Below are 23,708 nucleotides of genomic sequence, written 5' to 3' on the forward strand. Positions count from 1 at the left end.
TAGTAACTGGCTCTAAACTATCGGTACAATGGCGGACGCCAATATGAAATATTTCTCCGACGATCATAAAAGTGTATCCAGATGGGGGAAAAAAATGTATAAATCTGATCATGTTTTGCTTTTACCCATTCTGATCACAAGACATATTATGAAAAGTTCTAGCCAGCAAGAAGAATAAAAAGTCACGATTTTCTTTGTTTAGAACCACGATGGCCGCCGTTGATTGGCGACGTGACATCAGACTATTGAATCCAATTGCGTTCCTTCACCCAGGGTATTCCGATCCGAAAGCGGGTGTCATATCACAAGCCGCATATTATAGTATATATTACATTAGCTTCAAAAGAGACAAACAAGAACGTTTCAGGGTCAGTTCCATTCTTCAGCCAACAAGTAATTCAGTTAAAGTGTTAATAAAAGGGAACGAAATTGACATTATTCAGCTTTGTTATTGTTTTTAGACAGCAAGTTTGGTAATTGGACTCAATAGTCTGATGTCACGTCAGATATGCTCCTTTGTCCATTTAGGCAGGTTCCTTTTTAACGCTCCACCTCGATTCTAGGTGAAGTTTTACTGTTTAACAGTAAAAAAAAAAAAAACTTGAAATAGTAACGAAAAATATTGAAATGTAAGCTTCAATTTTTTAACGAAGAGAGAAATTGTGAACGTTTCGGGTTTCCCCTTTATCAATAAAACACGATGGATGAAACGCTAAGGACCAAGATCCTAGATAGCCACGCCCCTCGGACAGTCGTCCTAATATTAACAATGACAGTGATTGGCAAAAAAGCAAACTACACAGGTTTTACTATAGATTACATCGAGTAATAGTGTGTAGTTGCCTAACAGGCAAGACGTGTCTTTGTTGTTGTGACATTTCTCTTCAATATTTACCGATTTCAAGGATTTACACGTCTTATTTCAATTCAATTTTTATTCAAGGATTTTTGTACAACACGTAAGATACCATTGTGATATTGCTTTAATTATATTCTATACGGTTTCGACATCATTTTTATCGAAATTGTTTCGGACTATTTTACAATGTTTCACCAAGACCCCGCCATTTTTACTCGTTCTCACAACCAATTTTTACTGTCGGCTGTCGTTGGACTTTTATTCACCCTGCGCTTTTATTGTTTACAAATTGAAAACACACACTCCTACCTCAAACGTGAACACCATTACAATCAACAAAAGATTGTCTGTAAACGTGGTGGTCGACGTTAACAACATGTTATTGAAACAACAGTCCCGCGACGTCCAGTGAACTGTCATCGTTCAACTCGACCACCACAGACGTTAACAAAAATATTGACAAATGACACAAGACCAAGTCATGGAAATCATAACATTTGTATTGCCCATATTAACGCACAGTCATCGAGAAACAAGACATTCGATATAATCGATGTCATAGATCAACACGATATCGATATTATATATATATAACTGAATCATGGTTGCGTCAGTTCGGTGATGAACCTATAATGAAAGAAATGACACCTCCGGCTACAAGATGGAATCGTTCCCAAGAAATGGACGATCAGGAGGGGGGATCGCCATCATATACAAACACGCTCTTTCGTCTACAATACAAAACAGGCCAATTTCGTTCAAAAGTTTTGAGTGTGTCCAAACCACATTGACCTACCCTCAAATTTCATTTTTAATCACTTGTATCTACAGACCACCCCCAAGCAAAAAGAACAAACTGAGACAGAATGATTTTGCTGACGAATTTTCTGATTTTGTATCAAAAGACACATCAAATAAGCGAAAAAAATTTATCGGCGATTTTAATATTCAGTTTGATGTTGAAAAGAATAGTCTCGTTAAAATTATAAAAATATATGCTGAATGTACATGGCCTGACTCAGTTAGTGACCTCTCCAACTCAAAGATTGGGGAACATCTTGGATTGGTTCATCACTGATACACCCTCGCTTGTTGAATCAATTAAAAATATCAAAAAAAGAAATTTCAGACCACAATCTGATTCTGGCAACTCTCAAATGCATCAAAGAGAAAGCAAAGAAAGTCAAGATAGTGTCTAGGGATACTAAAATAATAGACATTAGTTCCTTCAAAAACAATCTGTCAGAGGAACTAGGAAGAATGGATATACCATAAGCACAGAAAACGGACGAGGTACTGCGCAACGTCATCGACAGGCATGCGCCAAAGACAACTAGAATAATAAATTCCAGGAGACCGTCTCCGTGGTTTAACCAGAGTGAAAAAAATTGCCAAAAGGGAAAAAAGGAATGCAGAGGCATCGTGGAGAAAATCGGGCCTTGAGATTGACCGGCTGATATATATCGCAAAAAAGCATAAGTATAAAACCACCTGCAAAAGAGCAAAAAAGAAACTTTTATAACACGAAACTATCATCAGTGAGAGACACTAAGGAATTTTTCTCTGTTTCAAAGGAACTTTTATGGGAAGAAAAGGGCATGTGTCTACCCACTAATATCCCGGTAGAAAAGCAGCCGGATGCATTTTCAGATTTCTTTTCGGGAAAAATATCGAAAATTCGGAACAACTTGGACCTCGTGCAAAATGAAAATATAAATTTCCACCCTTTTTCAGGTTCACGGGGATTCTCTTGTTTTAAAGAAACAACTGAAGAAGAGATTTCTAAGATAATTTGTTCATCTTCCTCGAAGTCATATGATTTAGATCCTTTACCAACTAATATTTTGAAATTATGTCTTCCTGAATTGATACCTTGCATAACTTATATTATAAATCAGTCACTTATCTCAGGACAAGTCCCAGATATCGATAAACATGCAATTGTAAAGCCTCTCATAAAAAAGCAAAATCTCGATGTAAATGACCTTAGTAACTACCGTCCCGTCTAAAATCTGCCATTTCTTTCTAAAATCCTTGAAAAAGTTGTACTCAGACGTCTTTCACAACATCTCCATGAAAACAATCTATGGGAAAAAATTCAGTCAGCTTATCGTTCTTACCACAGCACAGAAACTGCTCTGTGCTGTGTTGCGAGCGATTTGCTTGATGTTTTAGATAAAGGTTCGGTTTCTCTTCTGACATTGTTAGACCTTTCGGCGGCGTTTGAGGTAGGAGTGTGTGTTGATCACGGTATTCTCATTAAACGACTTAATATAACTTTTGGCTTGTCTGGGACTGTCTTGCAGTGGTTTGAATCTTGATGGCAGAAAGCAACAGGTTATGATTTTAGATAAACTTTCTCGTCAACATACATTGTCTTTTGGTGTTCCTCAAGGCTCTGTTTTGGGTCCAATTCTTTTTGTTTTGTATACTTCTCCATTATCTAATGTCATCACTGGTCATGGGCTGCGCTATCATCTCTATGCAGATGATACGCAACTTTATGCTACTGATAAAACTAAAAATCTCGAAAATATTGTGAAACGTGTGGAAGAATGTGTGACGGATGTTAAAGAGTGGATGGATGCAAACAAGTTGAAAATGAATGAGTCAAAACCAGAAGTGATGATTGTGGGAAATAGAGGGCAGTTGAAGGTGAATGATTGTCTTGAGGTGTTGATTGGGGGTGAAAAGATCAAGTTTTCAAAGACTGTGAAAAATTTGGGTGTCTATTTTGATACAGAAATGAGAATGTCAGCTCACATTTCTGCTCTCTGTAAATCTTTATACTTTCAATTGAAGAAAATCAGTTCGATCCGTCAGTATATTGCAATTTGAACATGAAAAACATTGGTTGTTTCCCTCATTTTTTCGAAATTAGACTATTGTAACTCCCTGCTTGTCAACTTGCTCAGGATTCTATTAAACAATTACAACTACTGCAAAACAGTGCAGCAAGATTAGTTTTTGGCAAAAGAAAATGTGATCATGCAACCCCTTTGTTGGCCTCTCTCCACTGGTTGCCCATTGAAAAGCGCACATATTACAAAGCAGCGTGTCTTGTTTATAAGTGTTTGACTGGTATAGCACCGGCATATCTCACAGATCACGTGGTCATGTGTAAATTTGAAAATTACACTTTAAGATCATGTAATGACCAAACGAAAATTTCGGAAAAAAGATCAAGAACAAAATTTGGTGATAGATCGTTTGCTTGTTTCGGCCCCAAGATTTGGAATAAACTACCACGTGGTCTGAGGGAGTGCAAGTCTTTACCTACCTTTAGAAAGAATCTCAAGACACATTTTTACTGTATTTGTTTTATTAACTCTATGAATCCTTGATTTGGCTATGAATTATTATTATTATTTTATTTTTTTCACTTAAAATTGATATTTATATTGTAAAGTGCCCAGAGCTTGTGTTTTACACGAGAATGAGCGCTATAATTATTATTATTATTATTATTATTATTATTATTATTATTATTATTATTATTATTATTATTATTATCAAGTCATCAATCACATGATTTGTTGCTGTCCGTCTATGGGATATTTCTTCAGAAATTAAATCTAGTCACGCTGCTTTGTTTATCAAAGTTGTAAGCATACCCATGAGTCAAGATGAACAAAATGACCAATCGTGATGTTAGATATTTCAAAAACTGTGAACACTTTTCACTATATGGGTCACTTTGAGCACATATTCCAAAGTGACCAATGACCTCGAGCACATGGAAACGTAATATAGATCGTGCCCATAGAACCAACACAGAAAACAATGTGCAAACTTCAACGTTTATAATACCATGATCGAGAAAATCATGTGATAGCTACATAGTCACCCATCATCATAATGTGGCGGTATAAATAGAATAACAATGATCAGAGAGAGTCGATTTCATTCACGTTATTGTTTATAAACAACCGACTATGCTTGTCCGAGCACGTGTGAAGATGTGTCACAAATTCCATGTTTTGATTGGTCAAAAATATACTGGTTAATTGATGGTTCGCCCGTTAATAAGCGTACACCAATCAGAATAGTTCCCGTCGTTTACTCCGTTTCGTCCCCTTGACTATTTATTTCCTGTATGAAAAGGCATGAGGGACCCTTAGTACATGTCAAGCACACCAATTGGCCAGGCCCAGTTAGTGAGTATTTTTCACAATATTTTGTCACATTGATGAAGGAATTGTATCGCAAAACCTGACGATACGATGCACTTTTTTTCAATCATCGGTGTTAAAGGTGTGAGTGATGCTCAGAATCGGTGGGCTGTTTACTTCGGGTGATAGGCAAGCACATTATGCGGCTATGAGTCTTTGGTCGACGGCCAGCGGTTGACTCTCGGGCCAAAATATACTTTATTTTAAATTTTCGAGTCTAAGTTAAACAACTTAAATGTTTATTTGACTCTAGTTTTAATAAAATATAGATAGTATGCAGATGACGTCACTCAGGCCTTTGTTATTGTTTTTGCCATCCGCGTTTCTGAGTTGTTCTCACTAAACTGTATTAACCAGACTATAAAAGTTCATGGTTACACAGAGTTTGTGTGTTGGTCCGTTATACTTCCGGATGGCAATGTTGTGAACTCCTTGGCCAAGCGCATTCTATCTATACGATAACTGACGTAATTTTCAAAAGTGTATGCACTGTATGTTGATTGAAGAACTGCTGAATGCTCATTCTATAAGATAATAGATAAAAAGGCATCCCTGTCAATAGATAGTATGCAGATGACGTCACTCGGGCCTTTGTTATTGTTTTTGCCATCCGCGTTTGTGAGTTGTTCTCACTAAATTGTATTAACCTGACTATAAAAGTTCATGGTTACACAGAGTTTGTGTGTTGGTCCGTTATACTTCCGGATGGCAATGTTGTGAACTCAGTGGCCAAGCGCATCCATGTCAATAGCTTGACAGGCATAGTAAAAAGAGGTCACCGAGAAACCATCAATTTAATCAACTTTTTTTTTATTAATGAGCTTTTATATTGCACAATATTCACTACATGTGCTCAAAGCGCTTTACAAGGGGTCCCTGGTCAACAGCCACATTCAATATTTAGGACGGGACATCACGCCTGTTAGGCGGTGTTACATTTTTTTTTCGGACAGAGACAACGCTGTTAACGGCCATGTACTCATTTTACACCTGAGTACGGTGAGAGAATGTGAGTAAAGAACCATCTCCAAGCATTCAACTATGCGCCTAGCGAGGCTCTAACCCAGGACCTTCCGATCCGAAAGCGAGTGTCATACCACGAGACCACATAACCGAACAAAACATAACCGTTTACCAAACAAACTTTTTATTGAGGTAAGTTGAGAAAAATCTAAATATTGTTTTCATCGATTTTTCTTTATCTGCCATACCTAAATACATTCTTTCTCCAGTGTAAGTGCATGCAAATATATGCAAATTTATGCGTGCACATGTTTACGCACATGCTTCCTATGAAATGTTTATCATGGAAGTGTAGATGAGTTTTAACACCAATGGTTGCTGAACTGATTTTTTGAATAATCGATATCATCTGTAATGCCCCATTAACCCAGTAAAATGGTTGTTAAATCTAACCATTTCTCATGAAATATGATATCCATTGGAATCGAATATTATCAATTAAGTAAAGAGATCGATACTAGTTTGGTATTATTCAATTTAGGTATTCATTGCGTTGTTTTGATGACTGATAAATATAACAAATCATTAAAATGGCTGTCTAAAAGCTAGAAAAAAAGAGCCGAGTGATGTCAATTTCATTCCATCTATACAACATTTGATGATTTCTAAGAATGAATATAAAACACATGTAACACAATCATTAAAAAAACGACGAGCCTCTTAATACAGGGGAACTGGTCCCGTTTGTATGAGTTCTTGTAACTATTACATAAGTCAATGATCAAGGGACTGAATCACGTCCATAACGCATTCACTCAATAAAAATTAAAGTTTAATCAAAGAACAATTTTATACATTTTCCTTGGATACAGATCGTTACACCTTGGAATAGAAATTTTAAAGACCATAAAACAATATAGAACATGAACAAACGTGAGAAAGGAACTTCCTGCATCTTATTGTAAAAATGGCATGTTTACTGTATTGACATTTGGATAAATTTATCTGTTTATTTGCTGTTGCCTTCAACTTCTTCCTCCACATTCTCTGACTCTTACTCTTTCAACTCATTTTTAATCCTCCCTTTCACACTACTCCTACTTCCTCCTACCCTTCTCCTCCTCCTCCTGCTCCTCCTCCTGCTCTGTTTTCTTCCTCTTCCTACCACCACCACCACCACCACTACTACTACTGCTACTGCTACTACTACTACTACTACTACTACTACTACTACTACTACTACTACTACTACTACTACTACTACTACCACCATATTCATCAACATTATTACTATCATCATCATCATCATCATCATCATCATCATCATCTTCATCATCATCATCATCACATTATTTATTATTATCATCAAATCTTCATCATCACAATGAAGAAGAAGAACCACAGTCTTATCAATTATCATCTCCATCATAATCGCCACATTGAACATATTCTGTCACATTACTCAGGTGTAAAATGAGTACCAGACTGCCAACAGAGTTGTCTATTGAAATAGTGATATCGCCTAAAAGGCGTCATGTCCCGTTCTAAATGTTACATCTTGCTGTTGTTCAGGGACCTTTGTAAAGCGCTTTGAGCACGTTTAGTGGATATTGCGCTATATAAAAGCTCAAGATTCTTTTTTTTCATCATCAACATCATACTCTCCACCATCACAACAACCATCATAACCATCATACTCTCCACCACCACCACAACCATCATAACCATCATACTCTCCAACATCACCACAACCATCATAACAATCTAATCTCCAACATCACCACAACCATCATCACCATCATACTCTCCCACTATCCCACACCACACCCATCATACTCTCCACCATCAACCACAACCATCATCACCATCACTACTCTCATACACCACACATCACCATCATACTCCACACAACCACATCACCATCATACTCTCATCACCATCATACTCTCCACATCACCACAACCATCATCACCATCATACTCCCAATCACCACAACCATCATCACATCATCTCTCCACAACACCACAACCATCATACTCTCCACCATCACCACAACCATCATCACCATCATACTCTCCACCACCACAACCATCATCACCATCATCCTCATACACCACAACATCATCACCATCATACTCTCCAATCACCACAACCATCATCACCATCATACTCTCAAGTATCACCACAACCATCATCAACATCATACTCTCCATACATCACCACAACCATCATCACCATCATACTCTCACCACACACAACCATCATCAACCATCATACTCTCCACATCACCACAACCATCATCACCATCATACTCTCCATCATACCACAACCTCATCACCATCATACTCTCCACACACCACAACCATCATACACCATCATACCTCCAATCACCACAACCATCATCACCATCATACTCTCCACCATCACCACAACCATCATCACCATCATACTCTCCAGTATCACCACAACCATCATCACCATCATACTCTCCACATCACCACAACCATCATCACCATCATACTCTCCACCATCACCACAACCATCATCACCATCATACTCTCCAGTATCACCACAACCATCATCACCATCATACTCTCCATCATCACCACAACCATCATCACCATCATACTCTCCACGATCACCACAACCATCATCACCATCATACTCTCCACCCATCACCACAACCATCATCCCACATCATACTCCCATCATCACCACAACCATCATCACCATCATACTCTCCACCATCACCACAACATCATCACATCATACTCTCCAGATCACCACAAACCATCATCACCATCATACTCTCCATCACCACAACCACTCACCATCATACTCTCAACCATCACCACAACCATCATCACCATCATACTCTCCACCATCACCACAACCATCATCACCATCATACTCTCCATACACCACAACCATCATCACCATCATACTCTCCACATCACCACAACCATCATACCATCATACTCTCCACCACACCACAACCATCATAACCATCATACTCTCCACCATCACCACAACCATCATCAACCATCATACTCTCCACATCACCACAACCATCATAACCATCATACTCTCCACAACCACCACAACCATCATAACCATCATACTCTCCACCACCACCACAACCATCATAACCATCATACTCTCCACCATCACCACAACCATCATAACCATCATACTCTCCACCATCACCACAACCATCATCACCATCATACTCTCCAACATCACCACAACCATCATCACCATCATACTCTCCACCATCACCACAACCATCATCACCATCATACTCTCCACCATCACCACAACCATCATCACCATCATACTCTCCACCATCACCACAACCATCATCACCATCATACTCTCCAGTATCACCACAACCATCATCACCATCATACTCTCCAGTATCACCACAACCATCATCACCATCATACTCTCCAGTATCACCACAACCATCATCACCATCATACTCTCCAGTATCACCACAACCATCATCACCATCATACTCTCCAGTATCACCACAACCATCATCAACATCATACTCTCCACATCACCACACCATCAACCATACCTACCATCAACAACACATCAATCATACCTCCAGTCACCATCACCACACACCATCATACCTACCACACACCATAACCTCATACTCCCACCATCACCACAACCATCATCACCATCATACTCTCCAATCACCACAACCAATCATACCCACATCCATATCTCTCCACCATACACCACAACCATCATCACCATCATACTCCACTCATCCAACCACATCTATCCCCACACCACAACCATCATAACCATCATACTCTCCAACATCACCACAACCATCATAACCATCATACTCTCCACCACCACCACAACCATCATAACCATCATACTCTCCACCACCACCACAACCACCATACTCTCCACCATCACCACAACACATCACCATCATACTCTCCAACACCACAACCATCATCACATCATACTCTCCACCATCACCACAACATCATCACCATCATACTCCCAATCACCACAACATCATCACCATCATACTCTCCACATCACCACACCTCATCCACATACTCTCACATCACCACAACCATCATCACCATCATATTCATCCAACATCACCACAACCCAATCAACACTCACATCATATCTCCACCATCACCACAACCATCATCACCATCAACTCCCATCATCACCACAACCATCATCAACCATCATACTCTCCAATCACCACAACATCATCACATCATACTCTCCACCAATCCACTACCATCATCACCCTATCACTCCCACAACCATCATCACATCATACTCTCCACATCACCACAACCATCATCACCATCATACTCTCAGATCACCACAACCATCATCACCATCATACTCTCCACATCACCACAACATCAACCTCACTCTCACCATCATACTCTATCCCAATCACCAAACCATCATCACCATCATACTCTCAATCACACAACCATCACAACTTCATACAAACTCCTCCATAATCCACCAACAACCATCACATCAACTCTCCACAATCACCACAACCACACACCATCACAACTATCCAATCACCACAACATAACCATCATACCTCCTATCACCACACCACACACCATCATAACCATCATACATCATCCAACAACACACCACAACCATCATAACCATCAACTCTCCACACACCACAACCATCATACCATCTCACTACTCCACATCACCACATACCATCACAACCATAATCTACTCACCATCACCACAACCATCATAACCATCATACTCTCCAACATCACCACAACCATCATCACCATCATACTCTCCAGTATCACCACAACCATCACCATCATACTCTCCACCACCACCACAACCATCATCACCATCATACTCTCCACCATCACCACAACCATCATCACCATCATAATCTCCACCATCACCACAACCATCATACTCTCCAGTATTACCACAACCATCATCACCATCATACTCTCCACCATCACCACAACCATCATCACCATCATACTCTCCAGTATCACCACAACCATCATCACCATCATACTCTCCACCATCACCACAACCATCATCACCATCATAATCTCCACCATCACCACAACCATCATACTCTCCACCATCACCACAACCATCATACTCTCCACCATCACCACAACGATCATCACCATCATACTCTCCACCATCACCACAACCATCATCATCATCATCATCATCATCATCATCATCATCATAATTTCCACCATCACCACAACCATCATCATCATCATCATAATTTCCACCATCACCACAACCATCATTATCATCATCATAATTTCCACCATCGCCACCACCATCATTATCATCATCATAATCTCCACCATCACCACAACCATCATCATCATCATCATCATAATCTCCACCATCACCACAACCATCATTATCATCATCATCATCATCATAATTTCCACCATCACCACAACCATCATCACCAGCAGCACCGTAATCATTATCTTCATCATCGTCTTCTTCACGATTCTAATTTTCCAACATCCTTATTATACTGGTCTTTTCTATTCACTGTTTCAGTCAAACCAAGACATGTTGTCCGCCATCCATTCCTTCCTATTTTCCCCCATCACCCTCATACCAACAATTCTTCTATCGGTCTTATCTACGCTTATATTCTTACGGAAGTGGATCTACCGGAAGTACAGCAACATGCCTCCAGGCCCGATAAGGTGGCCGGTGGTCGGTAACGTTATGACTATTAAAGGTAAAGAAATGATCAGGTATAGTGTCTGACAACTTACGTTCATAACAGTTGTTTAATTTGAGTTTAACAATTAAAATTTCCACCAAATATATAAGGAAATCAATAAAGAAACAAATAAGATAAATGAATAGATACGGGTAATTAAATTAAAAATAAAGGCGCAGGATCTAAATACAAAATTCGTAGACTCCAATTATTACGATTTTAAACTTGTTCTGCTGTATGAAGCATACTTCTTCCTGTTCTGTTGTATGAAGAGAATAGATTTAATCTAGTTCTGGTAGATGAATTAAACACACTTTATCTAGTTCCTGTAGATGAATTGAGACACACGTAATCCAATTCTGGTAGATGAATTAAAACACGCTTTATCTAGTTCTGGTAGATGACTTAAAACACACTTAATATTGTTCTGGTATATGAAATAAAACACAGATAACCTAGCTCTGTCATATACGAGATATTTCTCAGAATTAAGCTGTCCTGTCGCCTTGTACTTCCATAATATTGTGAATAACCTTGTATTTGTATTATATGAAACTTTATTAGTACTACTGGTGGTGGTAGTAGCAGCAGCAGCAGCAGCAGCAGCAGCAGCAGCAGTAGTAGTAGTAGTAGTAGTAGTAGTAGTAGTAGTAGTAGTAGTAGTAGTAGTAGTAGAAGAAGAAGAAGAAGAAGAAGAAGAAGAAGAAGAAGAAGAAGAAGAAGAAGTAGTAGTGAAAAATTAAATGTTATATTTTTCATTTTTCTATATGAATATTCAATTCATTTAATATACACGTCTCGCCGCAAGCCGATGCACATAATGTCATGAACGCTGGCAATAACGCTTAGAGAATGGGGCCCAATATGGCCCCAAATCACAGAGCATCTAGTTGAACGGTGTGTTGTGACGAAGCTTACAGGTGGGTTTGCGACAGTGCATCAGTGCGGTAAAGAATTTGCTGATTGGGTCGATCGTCATAATATGTGAGAACCATAAGAAGCTGCTGCCACAACATAACACTGATTGGAGACAATGAATCACATCTATGTTTCCACCTCCAGCCAAGGCTTACACAGACCTGTTTCCCCAATGGAGGCGAGAGTACGGACCGATATTCACGTTTTATGTGGGGACCAAATCTGTCACAGTCATCGGGGACTTCAACGAGCTGCATGGTGAGAATGACAATATTGTAAAATCATCAGCAGCGGCGTCATCATCATCATCATCATCATCATCATCATCATCATCATCATCATCATCATCATCATCATCATCATCGTCGTCGTCGTCATCATCATCATCATTATCTTCATCTTTATGATCATCATCATCATCATCATCATCATCATCATCATCATCATCATCATCATCATCTTCATCATCATCATCATCATCATCATCAATTCATAACTGCTTCATGTCATTTTTGCAATGGTGAAAAATTCTCTCTCTCTCTCTCTCTCTCTCTCTCTCTCTCTCTCTCTCTCTCTCTCTCTCTCTCTCTCTCTCTCTCACTCACTCTCTCCCTCTCTCTCTCTCTATCTCTCTCACTCTCTCTCTTCTCTTTATTTTTCTCTCTCCCTCTCTCTCTCTCTCTCTCTCTCTGTCTCTCTCTCTTTCTTTCTTTCTTTCTCTCTCTCCCTCTCTCTCTCTTTCTCTCCCTCTATCTCTCTCTTTCTTTCTTTTTTCTCTATCTATTCCTCTATCTATCTATCCATCCATCCATCTATCAATGTCTCTCTGTTATTATATAAATGTAATTTTGATTTCTGACTCGTTAATAAATGCGTGTTCTGTTTATGTCGTAAAAGGATTGGAGGAAATGTTTATTGTGAACGAGATGTTATCTTAATTAAGCGATTTAATTCTATCTGGGGTACACTTTTCACTATTTATTGACGTCAATGACGTCATTTGATGTTTACATGACATCTGATCTGCTGCTCCATTATTCCAATTTGGCACAGTGTAACATAGATTGAGCATTTATAATTTATATAGCGCTTTAACCACAAAACATGCTCAAAGCGTTTTGGAGAGAAATATAAAGTAAGTAAATATGACTCGTATATTATAAGGGAACAACACAAAACAAACGACGTGTCAGGCGAAACGTAAATTTGAAGGTCAAAGGTCGAAACGTCGTATGTTTTGTGTTGTTCCCTTGTATATTATGGGATACATCTACACACTTTATCTTTCTTTCCGTCTTTTTTGCTCAATTGGGCACCTCTAGTCAAACTGTTTTACATGGGGTCATTAACAAATAGCATCCCTGCTTAACATGTGGAACGGGACATTCCGCTTATTAGGCGATATTACATTGTTTTTCCGACAGAGACAACTCTTTAAACGGCTAGGTACTCATTTCACATCTGAGTACGGTTAGATAATGTGAGTTAGGATCCTTTTCCAAGGACTCAACTATCCACCGCGGAACTCGAACTCTGGTGTCATACCACAAGACCACATAGCCGCACACAAACATACTCATCACTGACCATCCTATCTTCTCTTCTCTCTAAGAGGCGTATATCAAGAGAGGTAACGACCTGTCCAGCAAGCCAGTCTGTCCTTCCATGGGAGTGACCAGTAATGGGCATAGAGACGTAAGCCAGGCGCCTTTCTCGGATATATTGATTGTGCAGAGGAAGCTCGTGGAAGAGGTAGAGTGTGCTGATGCTGCTGCTGTTGCTTGTGGCGATGGTGGTGGTGGTGGTAGGGTTTTTTTTAAAATGTTTTTGGGGGATTTAAAAAAAAAATTTAGATTTTGATTGTTGATGGGTTCTTTTTTTGTGAGGGGGTGGGGGGGGGGTGATTTTGTTGTTGTTTTCAATCTTGTTGGAGTTTTTTAAGTTCTGTTTTGCTTGCTTATTTATTTTTTATTTTGATTAGTTTTTCATGTGGTTTTTGTATGGATTTTGTTTTTGGTTTGGGGTTTGTCTAGTTGGTTTAGATGCTAAAATCGAATAAATTCGACCAGCGTCCCAAAACGATTATTTTTCAGGGTGACATAAATGTTAAAAATAGATGTTTAAGTCAAAATTATAAAAAACTTACCACCCAGTTGGTACTAGTGATTTGTACTTTGTTATTTTCCCTCTTGTAACTTTTAGAAGTACACTCAAAAAGAAGTAATAATAAATCTCCCTTTCAAATAAACCTGCATGCAGATAATTAGAAAACGACAACTAATTGTGTAATCATTCTACCATATATTTTTAAAATTAGAGTTTTTATATAGCGCAATATCTACTCGAAGTCTCAAAGCCCCTTTACAAGGGTCCCATGCCAAAGGCAACACTTAACTTGTATGGCATGGCGCCTGATAGGCGATATTACATTTCTTTCGGACAGAACGACGCTCTTTGACGGCCTGGTACTCATTTTATACCTGAGTATGGCGAGAGAATGTGAGTGAAGAGCCTTTTCCAAGGAGTCAACTATGTGCCGAGGGAGGCTCGAACCCAGGACTTTCCGATCAGAAAGAGATTGTCATACCATTAGACCACATAGCCGCACATATATCAAAAATAACGATAAAGAAAGAAGGATTTATAAAATATCTAAAGTACCTAATAAAAGTTTCAAACAACATCAGTCTTCAAAACCAACAATACATAATTTTGTCTTATATCCCTATGTATCAACTACTTTTAGTCAGTACTGACCTTAGAAGCGGCTATTCGTCAGTGTGAACGAATAGCTCTGGCCTATACTATAGATAGTATGCGCTTGGCTAATAAACTCACAACATTACCATCCACAAGAAAAAAGGATCAACACACAAACCATGTGTACCCATGAACATTTATAGTCTGGTTAATACCGTTTAGTGATAAGTATTCACAATGATGGATGACGAAAAAAATAAAACAATAGCAAAGACCTGAATGACGTCAACTTCGTTCTCTCTACATTGTTTCAGCAACCCGGTTATTTTTATCTTTACTCCTTTTCCAGGAAGTTCGAAACTACTTATCACTCGGCTCCACGGGGAAACATGTCCATGACGTCATGAAAGAAGCAACCAAAGAAATAATCCAATCCCATGGATTGGACATCCATCAACTAATCCACGAATCCATGTTCAAAATAATGCATAAAATCTGCTTTGGGGAAGAGAATACACCGGATAAACACATCATGCCATCAAAACTTAAGTCAGTAATACAAAACATAGATTCGTTAAATGAAAACTTGGGCAGATTTTTTGAAGATGCTTACCCATTTATTCTGAAAATATGGCCGACGGCTAGATTTAGTCAACACAAAGTGGACAGTAAAGTGGTGGAAGATTATGTCTATCACAACTACAGACTGACGAAGAAAATGATGGACTTTAACCATCCGGAGAACCTGGCGCAGAAAATAATCGCAGCTTTCAAAGACGTTGATTTTTCCTTGGAAATGACAGGTGAGAATAAGAGTTGAATGAATGATTGATGTGGTTATTTTTTTTTAGTCCTTCTGAGCTGTTAGGCGCATTGAACTGGAGTTTATTCCGATTCCTGTAGTGCGGCTATGTGGTCTAGTGGTATGAAATTCGTTTTCGGATTGGAAATCATGAGTTCCAGCCTCGCTCGGCGCATAGTTGAGTCCCTGGAGAAGGCTCTTCACTCACATTCTCTCATCGTACTCAGGTGTAAAATGAGTATCTGGCCGTTAACAGCGTTGTTCCTGGCCGAAAAAAAATATAATATCGTCCAACAGGGGTCATGTCTCGTCCTACATGTTAAGTGTTACTATTGGCCATGGACCCCTTGTAAAGCGCTTTGAGCACATTTAGTGGATATTACGCTATATAAATAAAGCTCAAAATTATAGCGTGCAACACACAATAGCATTTTCTTGATATCCTTTGAATAGGACGCTAGTCTACCGCAAAGTAAATTACTGCCATATCTGACAGACCCAGCTACCCAATCACTGCTGTGTTAGACAAGAGGCGGGGACGGGGGAAACGGATTGTGAGGACAAAATCTCGTCTGCACCTGGGATCGATCGTAGTCCCTTTGTGTGTGAAGCGAATTAGGATATCAAGGGCCCTAGTATGATTTCTATACAAATATAAATAGATGAATAATGGTATAAATGAATGAATGATTAAATGATTCGACACATGAATGAGAATGAATAAAGGAATAATAAATGGATAAATAAATAATTGATACATAGATGATGTTTCATAAATAAAAGTGTTGAATATTATTATCATCATGATCATCATCATCTTCATCATCATTATCATCATCATCATCACTATCATTTTTCTTCATTCACTTATCTTCATCCACTCTCCTTTCTCTTCTCTTTCTCTCTTCTCTTCCTCTTTCAATTCTCTCATTTCTTCTTCTATTCTTTCTTCATTCTTCTTCTTCTCTATCTCTTCACTTCTTTTTACTTCTTCATTTCTCTTCTTCTCTCTTCTTCTTCTTCTCTTCTTCTTCTTCTTCATCTTCTTCTCTTCTTCTTCTTCTCTTCTTCTTCTTCTTCTTCTTCTTCTTCTTCTTCTTCTTCTTCTTCTTCTTCTTCTTCTTCTTCTTCTTCTTCTTCTTCTTCTTCTCTTCTTCTTCTTCTTTCTTCTTCTTCTTCTTCTTCTTCTCTTCTTCTTCTTCTTCTTCTTCTTCTTCTTCTTCTTCTTCTTCTTCTTCCTTCTTCTCTTCTTCTTCTTCTTCTTCTTCTTCTTCTTCTTCTTTCTTCTCTTCTTCTCTTCTTCTTTCTTCTTCTTCCTTCTTCTTCTTCTTCTTCTTCTTCTTCTTCTCTTCTTCTTCTTCTTCTTCTTCTTCTTCTTCTTCTTCTTCTTCCTTCTTCTTCTTCTTCTTCTTCTTCTTCTTCTTCTTCTTCTTCTTCTCTTCTTCTTCTTCTCTTTCCTTCTTCTCTTCTCTCTTCTTCTTCTTCTTCTTCTTCTTCTTCTCTTCTTCTTCTTCTTCTTCTTCTTTCTTTTCTTCTTTCTTTCTTCTTCTTCTTCTTCTTCTTCTTCTTCTTCTTCTTCTTCTTCTTCTTCTCTTCTCTCTCTTCCTTCTTCTTCTCTTCTTCTTCTTCTTCTTCTTCTTTCTTCTTCTTCTTCTTCTTCTTCTTCTTTCTTCTTCTTCTTCTTTTCTCTTCTTCTTTTCTTCTTCTTCTCTTCTTCTTCTTCTTCTTCTCTTTTCTTCTCTTCTTCTTCTTCTTCTTCTTCTTTCTCTTCTTCTTCTTCTTCTCTCTTCTTCTTCTTCTTCTTCTTCTTCTCTTCTTCTTCTTCTCTTTTTCTTCTTCTTCTCTTCTTCTTCTTCTCTTCTTCTTCTTCTTCTTCTTCTTCTTCTTCTTCTTCTTCTTCTTCTTCTTCTTCTTAAATAAAAACTTCTATTTTATTCGATTTTCTTATTGATCATTAAGAATTCATTTGAAATTCAAGCAGCCAAAAATTGCAATCTTTTTTCCACAGACATTCATCTCATTAAGAATGTTTGCAACGTTTTCTACGGTGGGGTCTGCCCCACGGCATCAACGCTACTGTGGGCCATCTACATCATGTGTGCTTACCCAGGGATGCAAGACAAAATATACGAGGAAGTTATAAACATAGTCGGTAAGATTTGGTAATAATGTGTTTGTGTGATTGCATTTGAGTGTGTAATTGTGTGTGTGCGTGTGTGTGTGTTAGTGTTTGTGCGTGTGTGTGTGGGGGGGGGGAGGTGGGGGGGGGGGATCTATTACACTATTTGTGTAAATTCCAGTAACTAACAATCGCAATTAACCAGTAGAGTTTTGACCAATCAAAACATGGAATTAGTGACACACCTTCACACGTGCTCGGACAAACATAGTTGGTTGTTTATAAACAATGACGTGAATGAAATCGACCATTCTCTCACCATTGTTATTGTTTTTATACCGCCAAATGCGTGACTAGTTATCACACGGTTTTCTCGACCATATGGTAACTGTTTAAGTTTACACATAATTTGTTGTGTTGGTTCTCTTGATCAAGCCGTAGAACAGTGGGTATTTTACTTATACACAATCCATCGATAGTAAAACATGTGTAGTTTGCTATGTTACAAAATCACTGCCATGCGGGTGGTTGGATGGGAGCATCACCCTTGAATCATATACCTATGATGTTCGCATGGGTGTACGATCCGATAGTGATGTCGTTTCTTCTTCTCTTTACTAGCCTATCCTGCTTCTTTGGTTTGTGATTGTATTTTTGACAGGGATATTTTTTTTCTGTAAATCTTCTGCCTGTTTGTTCTTGGTTATTTATAATTTAGCTTATGATATCTTTAGGTTATGATTTTGATTTACATTTGTACTATTTTTGTTAGATTTCTTGTTTTTTTTTTGTTTCAGCGGTCTCTCATATAACCTCAATTGTGTTGGAAGAGACCTAAAGCAACAAACAAACAAAAACAAAATCACTGCCATGGTTTACATTATGACGGCTGTCCGAGAGGCGTGGTTATCTAAGTGTCTACCTTGTGGAAGGGACCATAACCACGCCTCTTGGACAGTCGTCATAATATAAACAATGGCAGTGATAGGTAAACAACAAACTACACATGTAATACTATCGATGGTGTGTGTCCAATGTGTAACGATAGTCACGTAGTTGCATCATGTGTGTGTGTCGGATTAAGTAAAATAGAAGGAAGGAATTTTACGTCACTCAGATATTGTTTGCATTTTGCTATCGCCAGTCATTTTAATGGGTTCTCACTAAATTCTATCAATCAGACTATAAACATTGAAGGTTACACACAATTTTGTGTTTTGAAAAATGTGTGTGTATGTTTGTTTTTGTTTTTTGTTTTTTTTGTTGTTGTTGTTGTTGTTTTGTTTTTTTGGTTTTTTTTTTTTTGTTTTTTTTTTTGTTTATTGCTAAGCACATAGTACCAATATTCACTGCTAAAGATAGTATGCGCTTGGCTAAGAAGCTCATAACATTGCCATCCGGAAGTATAACGGACCAACACACAAACATGTGTGTATCCATGAACGTTTATAGTCATGTTAGTACAGTTCAGTGAACATTATTCATAAACGCAGATGGCAAAGAACAATAACAAAGACCCGAGTGACGTCAACTTCGAACTATCTACAGATAGTTCGAAGATGACGTCACTCAGGTCTTTGTTATTGTTTTTGACATCCGCGTTTATAAGTACTTCTCACTCATCAGTATATATAAACTATAAACTACTATAAACGTCCAATGTTACACAAAGTTTTGTGTGTTGGTCCCTTATACTTCCGAATGGCTATGTTATGAGCTTCTTAGCCAAACGCATACTATCTATAGATAGTATGCAGATGACGTCACTCAGGCCTTTGTTATTGTTTTTGCCATCCGCGTTTGTGAGTTGTTCTCATAAACTGTATTAACCAGACTATAAAAGTTCATGGTTACACAGAGTTTGTGTGTTGGTCCGTTATACTTCCGGATGGCAATGTTGTGAACTCCTTGGCCAAGCGCATTCTATCTATACCACTTGATCAAAAGAACCAACACAGAACACATTGTGCCAACTTCAACTTTTAGAATCTGATCTAGAACATTGTGTAATAACTGGTCACCTATTTGGCAGTTTGACACCATTGGTCATCGAGGGGTCGATTTCATTCACGTTATTGTTTATACACAACCGACTACTGGTTGCTAAGACATAAACCGAACGAGCCCGGAGTTGACCGAATCCTCCTCGGGTTGCCAGTTTATCTGAACTCCTCGACCACCCAAACAGGTGGTCGGACCATTGCTATATAGATAGTATGCGCTTGCCCAAGAAGCTCATACCATTGCCATCAGGAAGTATAACGGGTCAACACACAATACTGTGTGTATCCATGAACATTTATAGTCGGGTTAATACAGTTCAGTGAGCATTGCTCATAAACGCGGATGGCAATAAGCAATAACAAAGGCTCGATTGACGTCAACTTCATTCTATCTATAAAGCGATGGAACGCCAACTTGGATTTGGATCTATATTTAGATTAGGACTTCGGTAGCTAAAATAACTACCAACCCCCCCCCCCCCCCCCCCCCCGCCCCCCCCCCGTCCCCCCCCCCCCCCCCCCCCCCCCCCTCCGTTGTCCAAAAGAAAAAAATAAAAAAAAAAAACAAACACAACAACAACAACACAACAACAACAAAAAAAAAACAACAAACTCCAAACTAAATAGGAACAAAAACAACTAAAACTAAAAACAGAAGAAAAAAAAAGGAGAGATACAAACCCCCTAAAGCTTATAGAATGGACGATATTGACGTCACCCAGTTCTTTGTTATTGATTTAAGACAGCCATTTTTTGGTGATTACCTCTCATTAAATTATATCAATCATAAACGTTCTAGTTTACACACAGTTTTGTGTGTCGGTATGATATTTTATCCGGCTAGCGGATGCTGTGATTATTTTACCTAAACGCATAACTTCAATTGGTCACAAGTTATTATTCTCAATCTCTTTCCATTTTAGGCGAAGACGACCCCGACCAAAAACATCTAGAGCGACTGGTTTACACACAGGCCTTTGTCCAAGAGGTGTGGCGGCTGTATCCTCCTTTACCACTTGGACTAACGCACACAGCCGTCAGGAGTACACAGGTCAGTGAGAGAAGCGTTTGGTGTGTAAAATAAATAATAAACTAAGTTTCTCTTTATTCTTCCCATAGTGGAAATTTGTTTTAGGGTCTATTCCAAGGAAAGACTGGAATAACCCAGGCGTTAGCCACAGTGCAGCGCCGTAAATTGAGCTAGGGCGAGGCGACTTGCTCAAGGCCACACAGAGCAGCGGCAGGTGATCGAACTCGGTACCTTTCGGGTACGAAGCAAAGACCGTACCGCTGAGCCACGCTGCCCCCCCCCCCCTCCCCCGTGTAGTTGGTTAAGTCTAGCGTGCGAACCGTAAAAATAAGATTGCTGTGGTTTGAACCCAGACTGTTGATTTCTTGGAAATTGCTCTTGACTCCTATTTTGCCCAATCTATAACGTACGCATTTATATAGCGCAATTTATATCCACTTCAAAATAACAAAGTATTAAAATCAAAGGAAGACCTTACGAAATTAGCATCCACAGCAAAAGACCGTGAACAGTGGAAGGAAATGACACGAATGATTAGAGAGGCAGCCAAGGCGTCCCGATTGGATGATTAGGAAGCGAAAGGCCTTAAGTCAGTAAGTCAGTCATAAATCCACTAAATGTATTCAACGCGCTTTGGAAGGGGTCCCTAGCCAGCAGTAACACTTAAACATGAAAGGACGAGACAGGACGCAGCCTGTTAGGCAATCGTACTTTTTTCTATAGATAGTATGCACTTAGCTAAGAAACTGACAACATTGCCATACGGAAGAATAACGGACCAACATACAAAACTCTGTGTAACCTTGAACTTTTATAGTCTGTTGAATACAGTTTAGTGAGAACGCGGATGACAAAAAACTATAACAAAGACTTGACTGACGTCAACTTCATGCTATCTATGGAGACAACGCTGTTAATGTCCAGATACTCATTTTGTGTTTGAATACGATGAGGGAAAGTGAGTAAGGAGCCTTTTCCAATGACTAAACTATGCGCCGTTCAGGGCGGAACTCGAAGTCAGGACCTTCCGATCCGAAGTCAAATGTCAGAGGTAAAACTGAAAAGTGTTTTGGTGTGCAGTAAGTCTGGCGTTTGAACTTTTTTATCTGCCTGTTGGAATAGCACATATATATTGGCTTACTGACTTAAGGCACTTTGCTTCTGAATCATCCAAACCGGACGCTTCGGTCGCCTTTTAATCGTCTGTGTCAGTAGGTCTCTATTCTTGACAGTGTGTTTTGACGTGGGTGGTCTTCTACCTATATATTATTTTAAAGGCGTTTTAGGTCTCTATTCATGACAGTGTGCTTTGGCGTGGGTGGTCTACCTTTACTTTTGTGTGTCCAGACAGGGTTTTAAAAAAAGTATTAATGATTTTCTTAGCTGGTATATTGTCAGCTCTTCAGAGGATATGTCCCCCCCCCCCCCAAAAAAAAAAAAAGCCACCAACTTGCTTCAGATAACTATACGTGCCATCGGGTGAAATCCAAAGGTATGGTGTGAGTCCAGCTGGAATATGTTCATATAACAATCTAGAAATGCATCTATAGACCTATCTAACCATCTCTGTGTCTGTCTATCGATCTAGAGAGCATTATAGACACACTATAAATATCAAATACCCACACATTATTCTCTCTCTCTCTCTCTCTCTCTCTCTCTCTCTCTCTCTCTCTCTCTCTCTCTCTCTCTTCCATCATTGTTCACATTGATTCATTGGGACTTAAACATTCTCTTCCATTTTCTCACAGCTGTGTGGCTATGACATCCCCAAAGGCAGCCAGTTTCTCGTTGATTACTGCGCCATCCAAAGAGATCCTCGTCTGTTCTCGAATCCCCTTGACTTTCGGCCTGAGCGTTTTATCAGCCGTGATGGAACAAATGTGGTAAAAACGATCAAGGGTTACGTACCCTTCAGTACGGGTGCTAGACGATGCATTGGTGAGTATTTGTATGTAAATTATAGTATCTAACCATAATAGTTGTGGCACATCTCTTTTAAAAAGAGCTTTTATATAGTGCAATATCCACTAAACGTGCTCAAAGTGCTTTACAAGGGGTCCCTGGTCAACAGCAACATGTAACATGTAGGACGGGACATAACGCCTGTTATACGATATTGCAATTTTTCGGACATACAACGCTGTTAAGGGCCATGTATTCACTTTACACTTGAGTACGGTGAGAGAATGTGAGTAAAGAGCCTTCTCCAATGACTCAACTTTGCGCCGCTTGAGGCTCGAGCCCAGGACGTTCCGATCCGAAAGTGAGTGTCTAACCACTAGACCACATAGCTGCACATCTTGGTGTTTAGTTACATGACCTAGAACATTTTCTTACATCAATAGGTTCAATATTCTGATGTCACGTCCGCCCAGCAG

At 39.1% G+C, this 23,708-nt stretch overlaps 1 protein-coding gene across 2 annotated transcripts in view; it reads left to right on the forward strand.

Annotated features, from left to right (window-relative positions):
• Nucleotides 1–23,708, forward strand: part of LOC144956613 (uncharacterized) — a 33,333-nt gene that overhangs the window by 8,391 nt on the left and 1,234 nt on the right. Inside the window, exons 1-8 of one of the 2 annotated variants that reach the window (XM_078887230.1) lie at nucleotides 4,625–5,016; nucleotides 11,584–11,770; nucleotides 12,818–12,931; nucleotides 14,286–14,425; nucleotides 15,723–16,176; nucleotides 18,184–18,327; nucleotides 21,221–21,348; nucleotides 23,079–23,268. In XM_078887230.1, the coding sequence (XP_078743356.1) occupies nucleotides 4,984–5,016; nucleotides 11,584–11,770; nucleotides 12,818–12,931; nucleotides 14,286–14,425; nucleotides 15,723–16,176; nucleotides 18,184–18,327; nucleotides 21,221–21,348; nucleotides 23,079–23,268 (1,390 nt within the window). In that variant the 5' untranslated portion in view covers nucleotides 4,625–4,983. Of the gene's footprint in view, nucleotides 1–4,624; nucleotides 5,017–11,583; nucleotides 11,771–12,817; nucleotides 12,932–14,285; nucleotides 14,426–15,722; nucleotides 16,177–18,183; nucleotides 18,328–21,220; nucleotides 21,349–23,078; nucleotides 23,269–23,708 lie in introns of those variants that run through there. The other variant, XM_078887231.1, reaches the window with a different exon arrangement.

Source organism: Berghia stephanieae, chromosome 11 (genome assembly GCF_034508935.2).
Source record: "Berghia stephanieae isolate SIO BIC M18660-M18661 chromosome 11, UCSD_Bste_1.3, whole genome shotgun sequence".
Classification (NCBI taxonomy): domain Eukaryota; kingdom Metazoa; phylum Mollusca; class Gastropoda; order Nudibranchia; family Aeolidiidae; genus Berghia; species Berghia stephanieae.